General features: G+C 40.8%; 1 protein-coding gene across 1 annotated transcript in view; it reads left to right on the top strand.

The window, feature by feature from the left end:
• Nucleotides 1-11,722: 11,722 nt before the first annotated feature.
• The window catches only part of SLC26A3 (solute carrier family 26 member 3), a 29,622-nt gene continuing 20,539 nt past the window's right edge, over nt 11,723-20,805 (top strand). The window contains exons 1-7 of the mRNA XM_036863891.1: nt 11,723-11,853; nt 12,359-12,498; nt 13,699-13,809; nt 14,062-14,234; nt 15,608-15,772; nt 17,185-17,337; nt 17,799-17,881. Coding sequence (XP_036719786.1) covers nt 11,723-11,853; nt 12,359-12,498; nt 13,699-13,809; nt 14,062-14,234; nt 15,608-15,772; nt 17,185-17,337; nt 17,799-17,881 — 956 coding nt within the window. The remainder of the gene's footprint in view (nt 11,854-12,358; nt 12,499-13,698; nt 13,810-14,061; nt 14,235-15,607; nt 15,773-17,184; nt 17,338-17,798; nt 17,882-20,805) is intronic.

The raw sequence follows: 20,805 nt of genomic DNA, 5'->3' as shown, positions 1-20,805 counted from the left end.
AAAGAAGACAAAAAGACGACACTCAGAATGGGAGAAAATATTTGCAAACAAATCAACAGACAAAGGATTAATCTTCAAAATATATAAACAGCTCATGCAGCTCAATATTAAAAATACAAACAACCCAATCCAAAAATGGCCAGAAGACCTAAATAGACATTTCTCCAAAGAAGACATACAGATGGCCAAGAAGCACATGAAAAGCTGCTCAACATCACTAATTATTAGAGAAATGCAAATCAAAACTACAATGAGGTATCACCTCACACCAGTTAGAATGGGCATCATCAGAAAATCTACAAACAACAAATGCTGGAGAGGGTGTGGAGAAAAGGGAACCCTCTTGCACTGTTGGTGGGAATGTAAATGGATACAGCCACTATGGAGAACAGTATGGAGGTTCCTTAAAAAACTAAAAATAGAATTACCATATGACCCAGCAATCCCACTACTGGACATATACCCAGAGAAAACCATAATTCAAAAAGATACATGCACCCCAATGTTCATTGCAGCACTATTTACAATAGCCAGGTCATAGAAGCAACCTAAATGCCCATCAACAGACAAATGGATAAAGAAGATGTGGTACATATATACAATGGATATTACTCAGCCATAAAAAGGAACGAAATTGGGTCATTTGTAGAGACGTGGATGGATCTAGAGACTGTCATACAGAGTGAAGTAAGTCAGAAAGAGAAAAACAAATATCGTATATTAACGCATGTATGTGGAACCTAGAAAAATGGTACAGATGAACTGGATTGCAGGGCAGAAATTGAGACACAGATGTAGAGAATAAATGTATGGACACCAAGGGGGGAAAGTGGCAGGGTGGTGGTGGTGGGATGAATTGGGAGATTGGGATTGACATATATACACTAATATGTATAAAACGGATAACTAATAAGAACCTGCTGTATAAAAAATAAATAAAATAAAATTCAAAAAAACAATTTATTCCTACTTATCTCTGTATCTTTTGTTGCTATTACCAATGGTATCTTTCTATTACATTTTTAAATTTGGTTATTGTTAGTATATAGGAATGCTTTTGATTTGTCTTTGTTCAGCTTGTATCCATAAACCTTTCAAAACTCTCTTATTTGTTCTAAAATAAATAATTTTTCATCTGATCAATGGTTCTGAAATTCTATCTTTATATGCAACGTTCTCCAGTTCTCTCAACAACAAACCTAAAAACACAATTTGATCAATGCACAGTAGGTCTGAATAAATGCTGTACTTTTCTTTATTGAGGTATAATTGATGTACAATATTGTATGTTTCAGGTGTACAACTTAGTAATTCACAATTTTTAAAGACTGTATTCCACGTATAGCTATAAAATATTGGCTATATTCCCTGTATTGTACAATATATGTATTGTACAATATATTGTAGCTTATTTATTTCATATATAGTAGTTTGTACACTGTACATTTTTCTTTAAAAAAGCAGTATTACGTACTTTAAATGATGACACAACTAATTCAGTTACACAGTTAGTACATGTTTGAGCCAATTTTAAAAATACAGGTTAGATTAATTTAGAATAAACTCTAGTGACTTGTCCTAATTCTTTTGGAATTTTGTTGTACCAAATATAATTCACTCATTTAACCGTCATTCAACCAGTTCTGTGGTAGATTCATTCTAGGTACTGGGGACAGAGTAGTGAATAAGACAGTCAAGGTCACTGCGTGTATGGAGCTTTTATTCGAACGAGGGAGCCAAACATTAAACAAGTACTTGCAAAAATAATTGTTTATTTTTTAATTATGATGATACTTTAGGAAAGTACAGGAGGCTATGAGAGAAATACCACAAGAGGAATTCACTTAGATTTGGGAGTCAAAGTGCTTCTCTCTGAGGAAGTGATATTGAACAGCCAGACAGAAAGGGAGGGAAGAGAGCATTAAAGCAGAGGAAACTATGCCTGGAAGGGGCGGGCAAATTCAGGGCTCTAAAGACGCCACTATGGTTGGAAGGAAGAAAACAATAGGCAAAGCAGAGCCAGATGAGGTTGGAGAGTTGGGCAAGAGGTTATCATGCGAGACTTTGGAGGTCTTTTATCCTAAGTACCATCATTAGTTCCCTGAAGAGTCCCAGCATGAAAAGATCATTCTAACTATTGGGCGGTAAAGAGACTGGGAGGGCTAAGAGAGGAAGCGAGAAGTGCAGCAAGAGGCTCTTGCGGGAGATGGTGGTGACTTAGGCTAGGGAGGCAAAAGTGCGATGAAAATTTGCGATATATTTTGGAGGTAGATTCAGCAGTACTTGGTGATGACGCGTTGGCTGGGGGTGGGGCGATTGTTTGTAAGAGACAGTGGCAAAATGACTCTCAGATTTCTGACATGACTTGGGTGGTGGGGTTCTTTACTAGAATGGGGAAAATTAGAGATGAAGCAGATTTGGGAGGAAAGGTCAAGAGTTCAGATCCGGACGTGTCAAGTTTGAGAGGCCTGTGGGGCCTCTAAGCAGAGATATTGGGTACACAGTTAAATATGTGGATCTGGAGGGCTGGACTTAGAAATCTGAAAGTCCCTGGGAGCCACGGGACTCTTAGAGTAAGAAGATAAAGAGAGAGAATAAGATAGGCTGGGACCTGGAACCCGTATCTACCAGAGTGCTTGCATTTGCACCCAGACAAACGTCTCCTCCAGCAACAGAATACAAACTATAAGAGACTAAAAATAACTGCATGCACATGCAGATGGGGCAAATTATGAACAGTAAGATACAAAAAGGCCACAAGCCAACTGCCACTTCTGAGGTGCCGGGAATAAAAGCAGGGTACTGCGCATGATCCCTGCACACAGCACCCCCAAGGGGATGGGCAGACCACCCAAGCCGCCCCTCCGGCCTGACCCAGACTCACCAACTCACCCCTATCCTCGTCCCATTTAAGGAGCCAGCCCGCCCTCCTCAGGGAGCGAGCAAAGGAACCTGTTACTTGTTTTTTGCTCCCACATGCTGCTGCAGCAGGGGCCCCAGTAAAGCCTTGCCTGAATTTCTCCTCTGGCCTCATCAGTTTCTATTGAATAAAGAGTCCAAGGACTGAAGCTGGTAGCAAGAAGAGAAGGGAGTCCAGGACAGAGGGGAATGCCTTAAAAAAAGAAAGAGTTGGATAGAGGAGGAGTTGGCAAAGAAGCATGAGGTGAAAATGGGGAGAGGTGTGATTTTAAAAAATTAACATTTTAAAAAGAGAGGTTTTCCAGGACAGTAGTCAGCACAGTCAAACGCTGAGAGGTTAAGTAAGATGAGGATTCAAAATACTCATTGGAGTTAACAACGTAGGGTTTGCTGCCCTTAGCAGGAGCGGTGGTCAGGGCAGAAATTAGAGGGAAAACAGAGGCCTGGGGCCTGGAGTTAGGAGAGCTTCCTAAGAAGGGCCTTTATCACACCATGAGTTAGCCTGTGCACTGCTCTTTTGCATCTCATGAGCGTTCTTTGGAGTGATCCAGCCAAGAAGTAACACCGCTCAACTCCCATCTAAACTAGTAGGTAAAATGTCAGGAAGATAACCCTTGCTGAGATTTTTTTTTTTTACTTCTATATACACATAGGCTGTGCAAATCTCTGCAGACCAATGAAATCCACACACACACATACAAGTGCAATGAGAGGTATAATCTCACAAGGAACTTGAGGAAGCTGTTGCCATCATCCCATCTGCTGATCAGAGTCTCAAAGGTCAAGACCACACTGGAGTCTTTCCATTGTTGTAAAAGTTAATGAAAGTTAATTATTAAAGCTGACAGAAAGGTGATTTCCCCACTACCTTACATAACCTATATATAGACATCTCTATACATATGGATGCGTGCAGACCTAAGTGGATGGACACTGCCTCTTAGAACTGGGCTATTTTCCACCATCGCTGAAGGACCTCAATGAGTGTGTATCAGGTAGGAAACAAATATATGATCGTTTTACTCAAACTGGTTTTCTCTTGCAAATGTTATGTTTTTTGATCAAAGCCTATTCAAAAGTTAGGGTTGCATTCTTGAGTTTATTCCATGAGCAGGAAATTTTGAATGATACCACTAACAGTAGGCTAAAAATGTTAGTCTGGAGCCCTAGCAATGTGATGTAAATACCTGAGTAGATTTTGACATGACCAAGTAAATGTTTGTATGCACTGTTAGGGCTTAAATAGCCTTTTCGTTGATAGCAGGGTTTTTTGCATTCATTATTCACATATTCCTTTAATTCTGCACTCAAACCTGACTTTATTAGTAGACCATCTGTTCTGAAGTTTGGCAAATAAAGCAAGATTTTAGGAAAGGTTTTTTTCCAGGAGATAGAATGATCTGTTAGAAGGTATTGAGAAAAGACTTTTGGTCCAAAAGTGAGGGATTTAACTGCCAGACACTCCAGAAAGTCCAAGAAGGGAAAGCGGGGCAGGGTGGCCAGGAGAGAAAAGGGAAGAGAAACAAGTAGGACAGACAGTAAAAAAGAAAGAGAAAAAAGTTGCCACTGGAAAGTAGCAGAATGTCACATGCCATGAGTAATATCATACCAGCAGGAGTACTTTTCCTATGGATTACCAGTCCTAACAGGAAAATTTATTTCATTCTTTAAAGTGTCAGAAGAAGATTACAGGGAATTCCCTGGCAGTCCAGTGGTTAGGACTCTGTTCTTCCACTGCAAGGGACACGGGTTTGATCCCTGGTAGGGGAACTAAGATCCCAGATGCCATGCAGTGCGGCCAAAAAAAAAAAAGATTACACAATATTCTTTAAACGTGAGTGTGAAAAACAACTTATTAAATCTTTGGATTAGATAGTTCTCTTTTCCAAAGAAAATGTGTCATTCAGAGAAAGTGTAGTGAAAGTTGGCCACATAAAGATCATTCATACTAAGAAATGAGGAAGCAACTATTTGATTTCAGACAAAAGTATTAAATAGTTTACAGTGGGTTAACACACACCTTGCCTCCTCCACCTGGATAAATGAATGAGTAGGTATATAAATAAATGAACAAATGTCTCAATAGCTACTAAATAGCTTATACTTCACTAAGGAACAAAACAGTTCACAAAATGAGAATGGATGTTTTTTAATTACTAGAATAAATGAGTAATAGCTTGGTCCAGCTTCTCTCCATGATGGAGGTCCTTGGTTCTCCAAACAAGGAGAAAAGAGCCTTCCTCTAGCCTCTGTTTCACTTTGTTGAGTAACAAAGGGGAGAATAAACCAGTTCACTTCAGTGAGATTGAACTCCAGGCTATCCAGGCTCACATTTTGTGTATGTGATGTTGAGAGCAGGAGCCTGGCGGGAGGGGCTCTTCTGCACAAGGGCAAGAGCACTGTAGGTACCTCGTCTGGAGCTCTGTTCTCTTGTCTTGTCTCTCTTGGGGATCACGGCTCATGGGCATCCCCACATCAAAAGGCAGAGAAGAGTGTGGATTGGAGAGAATCATTTACAAGACCTGACTTCTTGTCCTGGCCCTGTCACTTGCTAGCTGTGAGACTTGGGAAGTCTTATATCTTTTCTGACCTCAATTTCCTGGTCTGTAAATTGGTGATAATAACGCCTACCTTCTCTGCCTACTTCACAGGATAACACTCAAGAGAGAAAAGTGAAAGTGCTTAGAAAGATGCAAAGCCTTAGAGAAAGTCAAGGGATTCTCTTTATTCTTTTGAGAGCCTTGTGGGTCTGAGATTCCTTCCTATGGCACACCTTAACATTTCTCTAGCAGTTCAGCCTTTTGGCCAACAAAATCTTCTGTTCCAGTATTTGGCTGCTAGCCTTTGAACATGATGTGTTCACCCCCCACTGCTTTCTCATCATCTCTTTCAAACTTACCTGTTCTTTAAGGTCTAACTCAAGACCCACAGTCCCTTGATGAAATCTTCCTCAACGCCAACCCACACTCACATCCCTTCTGCTTACAATTTGTTATCTGTACCAATCGTTTTGGGCACTCCTTCTATGCAAGTAAACTGGAATTTAGGACTACATAGTTTCTGTATCTTTTGCTTATAGTTCAGTTTATTTCAACAAACCTTTCTGAGTAATTACTATGGTACAGGTACTATGCAAAAGGGAAAAAATGATTAAGATTTAGACCTTGTCCTTGAGGAACTGAGTCTTATTGGAAAGAGAAACTTATCAACAAATAATGACAATACAGTACACTATGGGAGAGAAATACACACCACGTGTGTACAATAAGGAAATGATTAACTCTTTTTAGGGGATGCCATGAAGGCTTTACAGCATTGTCTTATCTTATACAGTTACGTTAGGAACAGGGTTCCTAACAAACAATAGGACGATAAATGCTTGTTGAAGGAACAAAGGAACAAATCAATGGTCAGGGACAGCTGAGTATTTTTAAGGATGAATTGGAATTTACCAGGTGTTGGAGGAGAACACAGATAAAGAAAACAATGCATGTAAAGGAATGGGGGGAAGGGGTGTTAAATATCATGGTTTGTTAAGAAACTGCTGTAATTATGAAGGAGGAGTGAAGAGTCTTGAGGTAGGCCAGAGCCAAGATATGCGGGGCCTTGTATACCATGCTAAGAAGCTTAGATAGGAGATGTTTTAACATTATGTTAAAATAAATGGGTGGGAATGGAAAAGCTCGAATTCTGGAGAAGTCCAGAATAAACACAAAATTATAGAAAAGATGGTGGCACTAGCATTTTCAGACAGGTTCCAGCTGACTGTCATGTAAGGTCTACTCAGTTATTAAACTCCATCCTGAAACTATTATCTGTGCAATTAAAGCTAAGAAGTCTCTCCTTACATACCTCACTTTCAGTCTGGACAACAGTCCTACCAGGGAGGTAATGACATCCCCTTTCACCATGAGAAAAACTAAGGCTTGGAGCACTTGCCCATAGCAACACAGTGAAGCAATAGCAAAGCAAGGATGTGAAGGCAGGTCTACTTAGCTGCCCAATTCCCAATCTTTTCTGTTGCACTTCCCAACTCAGTTAGGTTTGACTGAGTTTTTCAGCAGATGGTCAAGAATGATAATTGCCAATAAAAAGAATTGTCAATAATAACTATAGTGCCTGAACTAAGATTAAGATAAAACTGAGTTAAGTTCCTAGAAGATAAGACCACTATAAATCTGTGTCACATACACAGATTTCTTGAATAAGCAATACAAAATACCTGTTATGTTCTTGCCCACTATGGACACTGAACTAGAGCTGTGTGAATCATCCATATTATTGTGGCAAAAAAAAAAAAAAAAAAAAAATCTTTGGGACTCTTTGGAGATACTGCCCCACACCCTCAGGATTCTCATTCCAGTCCCACCACCTTTAATTGCCTTCTATGTCAGCGCATCCCCTCTTCAGGGGAAGACTCTGACTTCAAAAGCAATCTGGAAGGGTTTGTGAGATGCTCATAGCTTTCCAAGGATCATGACTGAAGGGTGGAAGGAAAACAGGAGTGCTTTTTATGTTCTAAATGATACTGGACACATTTATTTCTCCCAAAGAGCTACCAGGTTCAACTTCACATCTATACCGTAGCTTAATTAATTACCTTACTGTGTTTCCAAAGTGGCTGAAGCACACAAGAACCACAACATTTAACTAGAAAGTACAGCCTTTCCCACCTCTGACCCTTCTGACCTTTCTTCATCAAGATCAGCCTCCGCCTCGAGCTCTCTTCACCCTCATCCTTCCCACTCATCCCCAGCCCAGTGACTCCTAACCACCACTCTGTCCCTCTACGATTTTGATGCCGTTATCTCCCCGCTTCCATTCAGCTTGACACCATCCAGAATGTGGATCTACGTGCACTTGATTTCTGGTTTCTTTTTGGCTGCGGAGTGGAGTCCCTCTGAAGGTGCTCACCAGAGCCGTTATTCTGCTTGTTCTCCCATCTCTCCCCCAGATGTAGCTATCAAGACACGGCTGTTTTTCCCATTGTCCAAGGACCAATTCATGAAGTAGGCCTGGCTTACCTCTGGTTTTCCACCGACTGGCACAGGGGTATTTTGAGATCTGACGGAGGGGTGGAGTCACTGAGAGCCAACCTTGTGCAAGGGTGGTAGAGGTTATCTACCGTGACTGGGGAGGGGCTGGGAAATATTCCGCACACCTGCTTCCCTCCTGGTTTCAAGTTACCACCAATTAAAGAAAAATACTAGCATTGCTTATGAGCATCTTGGTTCAAATTAGTTTCCCACAGAAGGGGCAGACCCCTGAAAGACTAGAACACTGAATGGATAAATGCCGAGGCATGCAAAGGTCATGGCCATCGATACTTCTCAGGGGAGTGGGGCAGGCAGAATGGAGGTGCCCAGGTAGCTGGAAACCAGGTGGTGACACTCAGTGCTGCGTTGCAGGTTGCAGATGGGTGGAGCTTAGGGGGTTTGGGGGATGGGTAATGCACATGACTATCCCTAATTCCTAGAAATATCAAAATGTTATTAATAAATCAGAATAGTTAAAATGGAAAAAACTGAACTTCAGAAATTAATCCCAGGACTAAATTTCTGCTCAGAAAAAAAAAAAGCAGAGAAAGACAAACGTGTATGACTAAGTCACAGGACCAAGATATGTAGGTATATGTATGTATGTGCAAGTGTCTATGTATGTAATTTATATGTAATAAAGGCCAAAAAATTAAAAAGAACACATCATAGGAAAGGAAGCAAGACTGGAAATGTACACAAACAAGGCTTAAAGTTCAAAAATTATTAGGAGGAAAAGTGCCTGAGAACGAATTTCAATCCCCCAAAAGCCACTGACACCCTAAGAAACCCAGAGAAAAATTTGAGGCATGAAGATAAAACAGAACATGAAAAGGTGTACATTAATAAGAGTGTAATATTTGAAATTGGAATTGATTCTAGGAACCAAGGAAAAGTTTTCCAAGAATTTCTGGGGAAAAGGTAACATGTTCAGGTTTGTTTTTTTTTTTAAGTTAAGAAAAATCACTTTTGAATTCCTAACTAAAGTAGGTCATTCTCAAGAATCCCAGAAATGATGAACTGGAGAATGACATTAATTTATGAGTATCTGGAGCTTTTCTCAGCAGAGGCACCATTGGGGTGGTCGATTTAGTGGCTCAGATGGTTGGTTACATGTGGAATATTTTTTTTATAAGCTTTTTTTTTTGCTGTGCCACATGGCACGTGGGATCTTAAGTTCCCTCTGCTTTGGAAGCATGGAGTCTTAACCACTGGGCCACCAGGGAAGTCCCTGGTTACATGTGGAATATGAGGCAGTAGCTTTTGGGAGCAGTGATGGCAGCTAGGGGAAAACCACAAGATTGGAATTGTGGCCCTCAAGCTCTCTCGCTCTAAATTCTGGGAAGATTTCTTAAGCCACCCTGACGCCGGCCCTCGAGCACTCCCCTTGTAGTCAGCGCTTGGGTATGAGGTGGTGGCATTTCCCAGGCTGTGGCAGGATGGCCAGAGCTCAGGCCTTTGACCCACTATAGAGCCAGGGCATGGTCATCCTCAGGGAAGGAAACTTCAGAGAGGTGTAGTTATATCTGCCATCATTGTCACTGGCCAAAAAAATTAGACTGCGACTTAGCAGAGACAAAATGTACAGCAGCAAAAGGAAGAAAAGAAAGCACTTTCAGGATCTTTCTTAAGGAAGAGAACTAATGAGTTTCCGTGAACAACTTGATGAAAATATGAGTAAAGTAACAAAATAGCAGCATCTTTTTTTTTTTCTGTCCACGGCAGCATCTGCCAGAAATAGAATGCACAGTACCCGAGTCATCTTCATCCTAAATTGGCTACGTTGGGGAATTCCCTGTCGGTCCAGTGGTTAGGACTCCATGCTTCCACTGATATGGGGGCCAGGGTTCAATCCCTGGCCGGGGAAATAAGATCCCGCAAGCTGCTCAGCACGGCCTAATAATAATAATAATGTTGGCTAGGTTGCATACCTCAAGGATTAAAGCTCTTCTTGAAGACAGCCTTTGCAAGAGACCTAAGGTGTCAAGAGTCACTAACGTGGGATAGATCTTGTGTAAACGTCCCAACCATATGGTTGGTAGTTGGCAAACAAGGACAAAAATCCGCGCTATGCACAGCAATGAGTAAGCCAACCCCCCCCTTCACGTACAAGTTCTTTTGATAATGGAAAGTACTATATAGTTAGTGGGATATAACACCTGGAACTGAGTGTGGAGAGGTGGGAGAGGGAATAGAAATGAGAAGCAAGGAGGACAAGCAGCTTGGGGCTGGAGGAGGCTCAGAAAGAATAGCAAAGGTGGTCTCACAGTCATAACAAAGTTCACAGGGTCTCAAATGCTGGAGGTCAAGCCAGAGGCTGGGGCAGAAACACCACACTGTGGTCAGAGAAGGTCAATAGAAAGGACGTTGTTGGAAACTAGGGAATGGGGTGCGGAAAGAAATGGGTGTCAAAGAGAGATCAGGTGGGGTCAGAAATTGAGGCCAGCATCTGATTCCTGGTTATAACTTGAGCTCTGCAAACATGCTAAAAATCCCTTGAGCTTTGGAAAAGCACCATGTAACAAGATACAATCTAGTTTGAGATAATTCAATTAATAACTATGATACAGAACCAAGATTAGAGGGCAAAATGCTAACAGTTAGTCGGAAGGTTCTTCAATTCTGTTCACACTGGACAAAAGAGAAGCTGCATGTTGTAGAAGAAACAGCAAAGTCTGAAAACAGAAGTCCCATTTTTGACAGTGTACTAGCTGTATGACCTGAGGAAAAGATTCTTAGATTTTTTATGGAGACTTTTATGTGCTATTTATTATCTTCTCATTTGTAAAAAGATGACAAGAATAATAATAGTAATTGCCTCAAAGAATTGTGAGGGCTAAATAGATAATGTGCATAAAAAACCTTTTGCAAAACTGATCTTTTAACTGTAATAAAAAGGATTGAGATAAGAACCAACAAATTAACAACTTTGTGCAGAAAATGCAAATAGTTAGAATAAGAACTACCATTTAGTGAATGCTTGTAGTGTGCTAGATGCTTTGAAGCAATGCTAGATGCTGTGAAAACATTCTCATTTAATTTTCACCATCCCCTTGAAACGAGTATTATTATTCCAAGTACACAAGTGAAGCTCAAAAAGGTTAAGTAAATTGAGTAGTTTCCTCAACTACAAATGATAAAACTCTATTTAATTCCCAGAAATAATAAGAAAATACCTTAAATGGGCAATATCCTTGAATTTCACAAATTAAAAACATTTTATAATGTATTACAAAAATTCTGATGGGTCAAATGGAACAGCCTTGACTAGAGTTAGGGGTAATGAATAGACTTTAAATCTAACCTGTCCCAGTACCCCCAGTGCCATAACTTTGGAAACATTGCTGAAAAAAAATTTTTTTAAATAAATTCGTTTCTTGGGATCTCGCTTTACAAGTCAAAAATGCACTCACTGGTTAGTAAACTGAGTCAATTTCTATTGCTTTTTGGCAATCTTTTAAAAAGAAATCAATCAAAGCCCTTGCTTACTTACCCAACGGAGCTGTGTCCAGCTCCTTGCAGTAAAAAGCGATTATCACAGTCACAAAACACAATCTAGGTCCCTTAATCCAGCCTCTTTTGATCTCAAAAGGTGGTAACATTCAGTTCAGAGCTCACTCATCTGTAAATTGCATCACATTATCTCCGAGTTATTTAAGAAGCAAGCTCTGTTTGGTTTCAGGCATTTTTAACCTGCTAAAGGCAAGAAGGGTTTGCCACATAGTTCCAAAGGTCTTCCACTTACCACAACGGTCAGAGAAAGCAGAATGATCGAACCCATCGGGAATCAGTACGTCGTGGCCAGGCCAGTGTATTCCGCAAATGCTTTTGGGGAAGAACATAAGAAGAAACACAGACATCATAAGACACTTCTGGATCATCTCAAAAAGTGGTTCCGGTAAGATATTTTTTTAAGGTACTGGCATTAGGAGTAAATGAAGCACTTTCTCTGAAATTTTTAAGCTTCCAAGCTCTTCTTTCTAGCCCACAGTCTCCAAAGTCTCTTTATCTTTGGTTTCCAAACCTCCTACTTCCTGCCAGGGCTAGAAAAGTAGTCTCTGAAATGAACACCAATCTTAGCTCTCAACACAATCTCTCCATATCAGAGGACTGATAGATGAGGACAGAGGAAAATTCTCCATCAGAGTGTTGTAAAGTCAAGCTGAGGATGACAAATAATTTCTATTGTGGCTAAAGAAAAGCAACATTTTTCTTAAAAAAAAAAAATCCTTTGGTGGTGGTCAATCCTTTGGGGGCAGTTGATATGGGTAGGGAGGTGAATGTTAGTGGGAAAGTTAGTGAAATGATAATGTATTATTATCTTTACCAATTTTCCATTTACAATAGGTACTAAACTTAAAATTGGATATTAATAACTGAATGGTGGCTTTCAATGTTTTCAGCTGTTCTGCACAAAAGGCCAAGAGAATTGCCCTCTCTTTGTTCCCCATAGCATCTTGGTTGCCAGCGTATCGCATAAAGGAATGGCTCCTCAGTGACATTGTTTCTGGAATCAGCACAGGGCTGGTGGCTGTACTGCAAGGTAACTTTTTTTTTTTTGAGATATAATTCATGTATCATAAAATTCACCCTTTTAATGTGCACAATTCAGTGCTTTTTGTGTATTCATGAGGTTGTGCAACTATCACCACTAACTAATTGCAAGACATTTTCACTACAACCATCCCCCAAAATCTCTTGCAATCACTTCCCATCCCCACTCCGTCCATCCCTCGGCAACAACTTTCTGTCTCAATGGATTTACCTATTCTGAGCATTTCATTCAGAGTCACAGAATATGTCGTCTTTTGTGTCTGGTTTCTTTCACTTAGCATAATGTTTGCAAGTTTCATCCATGATGTACGGGTACTTCATTCCTTTTTATGGATGAATAATATTCTACTGTATAGATATACCACATTTTGTTTGTCCATTCATGAGTTGATGGACATTTGGGTTGTTTCCATGCTGTGGCTTTTATGAATAATACTATTATGAACACTTGTACACAAGTTTTTGTGTGGACATGTTTCATTTCTCTTGGGTATATACCTAGGAGTATAATTGCTGTGTCATATAATAACCCACTAGCAATGGTGAGGGTTCAAATTTCTCCACATCCTTGTGAACCCTTGTTCTTGTCTGCCTTTGTTATTTTAGCTATGCTAGTGAGCATGAAATGGCCTCTCTTTGTGGTTTTGATTTGCATTCTCCCAACGACTAATGATGTTGAGCATCTTTTCATGTCCTTACTGACCATTTGTACCTCTTTGGAGAAATGTCTGTGTAAATCTTTTGCACATTTTAAAATTAGGTTATGTGTCTTTTTATTGTTGAATTGCAAAAGTTAATTATATAATTCTGGATAATAGACCCTTATCCAAGATACAATGTGCAAATAATTTCTCCCTTTCTGTAGGTTGTCATTTCACTTTTTTGATAGTATCCTTTGAAGCACACATTTTTACATTTTGATGGGGCCCTGTTTATCTGTTTTAAATTTGGTTGCTTATGCTATAGGTGTCATGTCTAAGAAACCCATGCCTGATCCAAGGTCACAAAGGTTTATACCTAAGTTTTCTTCTGAGAGTTTTATAGCTTTAGCTCTTACATTTACATCGTTGATACATTTGAGTTAATAAAATAATTTTTAAGTTACAATCTTAAATACTTGAAGAACCTAATGAAAACTTCTATGATCCCTTTGCATGAAATAAGGACACTGATGCTTGTGTATTCACAGGTTTAGCATTTGCCCTGCTGGTCACCATCCCCCCAAGCTATGGGTTGTATGCAGCCTTTTTCCCAGTCATAATCTACTTTTTCTTGGGCACTTCTAGACACATATCAGTGGGTAAGTGAACTACTGGGCTAATTAATGCCCACATTGCTTTTCTTTATGAATGCCATTAGCCACGCATTGTATCAATTCCAAATTGTGCAGAATCCAGGAGAGGAGTCATAGTTTCTTGTAAGAATTAGGACTGGGGCTTGGGGAAGTAGACCAGAACTCCGGACAGCAGTCTTTTTATATGCTACATTATGGCTGAAAGACAACTGTGCTATAGGGAGACATAATGACTACAACTCGCCCTCTCTTTATTAGGTCCATTTCCAGTTCTTAGTATGATGGTGGGAGCAGTAGTTGTGAGATTAACCCCAACAGCCGATACAGCTGATTCGACAGCCACTAATAGCTCAGTGGCTAATGATTTATCACTAGATGAGCATAAGGTGATGGTGGCTGCAACGGTCACAATTCTTTCTGGAATCATCCAGGTGAGTACTCTGTCACAGAACCTACCCTCCCCAATTTATGTGTCCTGACTGGTATACATCTTTCTGGTTTTTCTCCTTCCTGCCACCCCTCTCGACTCTTCCCGTTAGTTTACATGCCTCCTTCAGTGGCCCATTGGAAATAATTTAAGAAGAGTCACTCACCACAAGCAGAAGTGAAAGGGCAGATCTACTTTGCAAAGATGATTGAAAGTGGGTCTAGAGAGAAGGAAAAACGAGAGTGGGGAGGCACATGTGGTGACAAGTGAAATGCTGAATTCAATAATATACCTGGGAATTTATATACTCACTAAACAGAACTCTATGCAATAGAGAAACTGGAAGCTTGGGAACTGTTTTCTTTCTAATTCCTCATTGACTATAGTCTATTTGGAAGGGATGGGTGCTTAGCGCTTTGAATTGTCCGTGTCAAAGATTTGGAGAAAGCTGAAAAGGATTATGGAGGGGTTTAAAGCCTCACTCCCAAGCCACACCCCTGTCACCATGCCTGGATTATGAAAATGCCCCTATCCTCAAGATGTTAGATAGTGAAAATGTCAGACTCCTCAAGACGTTGCCTAAGTTTATGGCTAATGATATTAGTAGTTAAGACCATTCCTTAAAGAAAAAGAAAAAAAGAGTCAATTCAAACCAAGACATAAGTGGTGGGTCTTCTTGACCAACAATGGGGTCAATTCAACAATGGGGTCCGAGTGCATCTCTGATCCTAGTGCCTTTGCAAACTCACAGCTCAGTTTGCATTCCAGGGACAGGAGTGGAGAGGTAGGCCAAGCATCTATCCATTTACTTTCTTGAAAAATCCTGATGCTTTGGGGGAATGAACCACTTTTGCCCTCATTTAAAATCAAGCACTTTTGATGTCATGAACAGTTACGTATTTCCTAACGAAAGTCAAGCAACTTGTTTGAGGGAACCTGAATGGATGCTCGCCCATGCATGCGACAGCAGTTGTAAAGGGTAACTGAAAATTCCCTGGGAAAATTTATGAGGGCTGATGCTAGATAAGATTCTGCTATGAAAGGTTTATGGGTGAGCCTCCTAAAGATACCACGCCTTCAAAAGAGGGAAGAGAAGAAACCTGTTAGTTCTTGGGTGTATACTGGACTGATGTGATATGTGAACACCATGTAACATTCCACCTTGGGGTGGGGGGGGTGGTGTTGGGATGGGGGAGGGAAGCAGAGGGTGGTACCTTGCATGGGAGGTTTTCCAGGAGGCAACAACACTTGCTTCTTCAAGACACAGGAGTGGAGGCTGAACCTCCACATGTTGAATCATTACAGTAGCTGATCCTTCAGTCTGCCGAGGTGTTCTCTGAATCTACACTAACAAAGGCTCTGGCTCTCTCTTTGCAGTTGCTCATGGGGGTTCTGCAGCTGGGCTTCGTGGTGATTTATCTGTCCGAATCCTTAATCAGTGGCTTCACCACAGCTGCCGCTGTCCACGTTTTGGTTTCCCAGCTCAAATTTATTCTTCAGCTGACAGTCCCAGCACACGCTGATCCCTTTTCAATTTTCAAAGTAAGTATTCCTTATGCTTAAAAAATATGGAAATACACGAAATTCACTATCATGTTTCCAGGAGAACTTTCCTTTCCTGCCTTTGCTGCAGGACTTACCTATAACTTCCAAGAAATCAATGGGCTGTGAAACGTATTCACATTAAGAAAAAATGGCAAGGAGAACAACGCTGAAAATCTACCACAGCTACCATATACCACATCAGCTGATGTGAATAACAGAAATTAACTACCACTTCTCTTAGATTTGAAACTTCAGTATTTTTAAAAAGAAAAAACATCGATGCCCATTATTAAAAGTTTGTCCCAAGTTTTAAAATCTTTCTCAAAATCTTATTTTGAAAGAAATATGCTGATTGAGTGGAAGTGCTTCCCTATTTCTAAAAAGCAGGTCTTGTTCTCTTAGAATTGAAGTACTTCTGACTCTTATGCATCCCTGTTTATAAAACAAAAGGAAATTGGCCAATATGTAAATAGAGCAGTGGTTCTTTCTTCTCTCCTCTAAAGGATGTTCTGTAGAACAGAGAGTGTTCTTAGTGCCTCTGAATTTATGTATTTTTGTCCTCATTCTTTTTTTCTTTCTGAGGCTAGCTACAGGTTTGTCTCTTTTATCTTTTCAAAAATCCAACTTTTAGTTCCATCGATCTTTTCTACTGTCTTTTTAGTCTGTGTTTCATTTCTTTCCACTCTGATCTTTGTTATTTCCTTCCTTTTACTGACTTTGGGCTTGTTAGTGCTTCTGTCAAGACAGTCTTTGGGAATCAGAGACAAACTCCCTCCAAATTGGAACCAGCGCTCTCTCACTCCCATCCAGAGCTATTCCAGAAGTGGAGCCTTTTGGGAACCATTTGGGATCCAGTTTGGACCTGCTTGAGCTGTCTGGATCCCACAGATATGGCACCCAACTGGCTTCGAGAATTGCACGGCTAGCCAGGAAACTAGTTTCCAAAAGTGACAGAGAGTCAACGAAGAAATGTGAGGGGTCTGAACCTTAAAAAAAAAAAAAAAGCCAGGAATTAAGGGGATACATGCTAAGAAAAACTACCAGAGGTCAAAGGTTATTCCCTGGACAGAGCAGTAGTGTTGATTGTGAAATAAAAAAGATGGCAACGAGACCTAAGGGCAGAAGAGACCAGTTATAAAAATGTGAAAAACATCCAAGAAAATTCAACACTAGACGAAGAGCATCCCTAAACCAGTGTGGTGACAATGCTGTGCTGACTTACCCTTCTCACATCTCCATGCTAGTCTCTACAATTACTCATGGCTAACATGAGCGGAACAGGGAATTGCTATCAATCTGTCAGTCGTTTCACGTCTATGTTTATTTTTATCTATTTGGAATTAATTAAGTGTTATATCCAAATTACACATTAATGTAGCACTTGGGTGTTTCTTACTTTTATGCTTTAGGTACTAATTTCCATATTCTCACAAATAGAGAAGACTAATATTGCAGACCTTGTGACATCCTTGATTATCCTGTTGGTGGTATTTGTGGTTAAAGAAATAAATCAGCGCTACAAAGCCAAACTTCCAGTGCCTATTCCAATTGAACTCATCATGGTAACTGATCGTCTCAAGAGTTTCTTTCATAATTCGTTAGTCTTGTGTTTTTATGTCTAAAGCCCTTCACGGTCTGTAGATCAGGAGGTTTTAGTGGGACCGGCGACCTCTCTGCAGTTTCTGGGTATCATATTTAGTATGGTTTTCTCTTTATTCAGAATTTAATAACTTGCTTTGATGATTTGGGGTTTATTCTTTCCATGTAAGACAAGGATGGGGCAGAGAGCAGACCTCTGAGAATCCTAGTGAGAGACCCATTGGAATGGAGCTGTGGTTCTCAGCTTTGGTGGTACATCAGAATTGCCTCGGGACTTTTTAAAAAGTAGCCAAACCTGAGCTTGAGATTCTTATCTAATAAGTCAAGGGGTGGCTTTTGGCAATGGTATTTTTTTTTCAAAGTAAGACTCTTAGTTACATCTCCCATTTCTAACTTGCAACTTTTCTAATTTGCAACTTTGCAGACTGTGATCGCAACAGGTGTGTCCTATGGCTTTGACTTCAAAAACAGGTTTAACGTGGCCGTGGTTGGGAAGATGAAAAGTGGGTAAGTGTCTCTCTTATTATGGCATCTCCAAGCACTAATTAGAGAGTAAGCAGTAGTGACGAACGACTCCAAGCTGAAATGCATGAACCCAGCTCAGAACCCTCCCTGTATCTGGCATCCATCATGCATCCAGGAGGAGGGCTCACTACTCTCCTTCTAGGAGGGAGTCACAAAGGACATAGGGTCTGCAGTTCTTAACATCAGAAAGTTTCTCTGTGTGGAAGAACTCACAAACCAGAAGAGAAGGGGCTCACACGCAAGAAAAGTGAGATAATGAAAGTAGAAAAATAGGCAAAGTAAACTTGCTCCTCCCCTTAAAAAGGAACCGAGGGAAACCAGATTTCCTTGGCCATAAATTACTATAAACAATATGTAGTGTTTTGTTTGAGGTTACTGGAGCCAAGTTCCGACAGTTCAAAGGAGACACTGAAGGAATACCTGCCACACGCTGCTTGAGCAATCCAGATGGGCACACTCTGTCCTTTCTGAAGATCAAGTTCAAGACAAGCCCAGAGCAACTCTTAGCGCTGCAGAAGGATGGGAGGCACAGCTTGTACAAGGAATTTGAAAACGTATTCCATTGCATTTATTGGATTGAGGAGGGAGATCCAGTTTTGTGCTCTTTCCTCTCTCTGCCCTCTGGCCATAGCATCAATTTCTTCCAACTTGCTTACCAAGGAAAGGTGGTATTCCTGTAAAAAAAAAAAAAAAAACCCTCCCTCCCTCCCCATGCTTAGGAGTATTTGAGAATTATTCCAGGAATCAGCATTTATATGCATTGCATTGCTGACTTAAAACTAACTAAATTCTATTAAAAGCAAATATATAGGGCTTCCCTGGTGGCGCAGTGGTTGAGAGTCTGCCTGCTAATGCAGGGGACGTGGGTTCGAGCCCTGGTCTGGGAGGATCCCACATGCCGCAGAGCAGCTAGGCCCGTGAGCCACAAGTACTGAGCCTGCGCGTCTGGAGCCTGTGCTCCACAACAAGAGAGGCTGCAATAGTGAGAGGCCCGCGCACCATGATGAAGAGTGGCCCCCGCTTGCCACAACTAGAGAAAGCCCTCGCACAGAAACAAAGACGCAACACAGCCATAAAAATAAATAAATAAATATATAAATAAATAAAAATTTTTTTAAAAAAGCAAATATATATATATATTTTTTTTAATTAATTAATTTATTTATTTATGGCTGTGTTGGGTCTTCGTTTCTGTGCGAGGGCTTTCTCTAGTTGCGGCAAATGGGGGCCACTCTTCATCGCGGTGCGCAGGCCTCTCACTATCGCGGCCTCTCTTGTTGTGGAGCACAGGCTCCAGACGCACAGGCTCAGCAATTGTGGCTCACGGGCCTAGTCGCTCCGCGGCATGTGGGATCTTCCCAGACCAGGGCTCGAACCCATGTCCCCTGCATTGGCAGGCGGATTCTCAACCACTGCGCCACCAGGGAAGCCCCCAAATATATATTTTTAAACAAAAAATATTTTTATCATCAGATAAAATTGTTACACTTGTAATATTTGGATCACAAATATCACTTTTAATTTAAATGGTAGAAATTAGGCCGAAGCTGAAAGACTATTTCTAGGGTTTCTCTCCACTCTGCAACTTTCAAGTGATTATGCTTTATTTAAACATCTTGGGAGACACAAACTAGATAGATAAGTAGATACAAAATTAAAGAGGATCTTGCCAGAAAGGTTTTGAAATAAAAGGTAAGAACACTGAGTTACAATCTTAGAGACATTACTTAGTAAATATATTTTAAATGTCAGTGGACCTCCCTCCATAGTGTGTGTGGGTGGGGAAAGGGGTAACTCACATTTATAGGTCATTACACTCTACAGAGAGGCAGTGTAGCCCAGTAAGCAAACTCATGCTTTCTAGAGGCAGAGTGCCTAGGATTTACTTCAGACTCACTTCCTGATCTTGGGCAAATAAACTTTGTGCCTTAATGTCTTTGGCTGTAAAAATGGGGCTAAAAATAGCATAGGTTATTACATAGGGTTCTTGTAAGGATTAAGTGAGTTAATATGTGTGATGTCCTGAAGTGCCTGGCCTACTGTAAGTGTTCAAACTGCATTACTGCTGTTCCTAATTTAGCACCTAAATTAGGTACTAGGCACTTTACACGCTTTTTTTTTAAATTAATTAATTAATTAATTTTATTTTTGGCCGTGTTGGGTCTTTGTTGCTGCGCCTGGGCTTTCTCTAGTTGCGACGAACGGGTGCTACTCTGCGGTACGCGGGCTTCTCATTGCAGTGGCTTCTCTTGTTGCGGAGCAGGGGCTCTAGGCACGCAGGCTCAGTAGTTGTGGCTCGTGGGCTCTAGAGCGTGGGCTTCAGGAGTTGTGGCGCACGGGCTTAGTTGCTCCGCGGCGTGTGGGATCTTCCCGGACCAGGGCGTGAACCCGTGTCCCCTGCACTGGCAGGCAGATTCTTAACCACTGTGCCACCAGGGAAGCCCCTACATGCTTTTTACAGGCCCATTTTTTCTGAGTGATAATCGAGTGAGCATTTTAAATTTCTGATAATTGCAAATAGAAGATAACTGGAAGGTAACGATTGCTAATTATTGCTAATCTGTTATTAATGAATATGACACCTTGAAGTGACTTTGTGAAGCCACATACACTGAATGCAAATAACTTGGCTGAAGGAAAGAGATCATTGAAATAGTAAAGGAAACACAAAAGATATATTCAGATTCCAGAGGGACCCTGTAATAGTAGCTTACAGGTACTTTGTACTTCACAGTGTGTCAACAGTAGTCACATTCATTATTTTATTTGACCCTCCCACAAAAATTATGAAGAAAAGAGAACAAGTGTTATTATCATCACTTTACAAACGAGGAACCAGGGTAAGTAGCAGAGCCAGGAAATGAATCAAGTTTTCAGACTGTAAATCTCCATCACACCACTCTGCC

This window comes from Balaenoptera musculus, chromosome 9, assembly GCF_009873245.2.
Source record: "Balaenoptera musculus isolate JJ_BM4_2016_0621 chromosome 9, mBalMus1.pri.v3, whole genome shotgun sequence".
NCBI classification, from domain to species: Eukaryota; Metazoa; Chordata; class Mammalia; order Artiodactyla; family Balaenopteridae; genus Balaenoptera; species Balaenoptera musculus.
The sequence above is the reverse complement of the archived record's forward strand: the minus strand, read 5'-3'. Positions and strand labels throughout refer to the sequence as shown.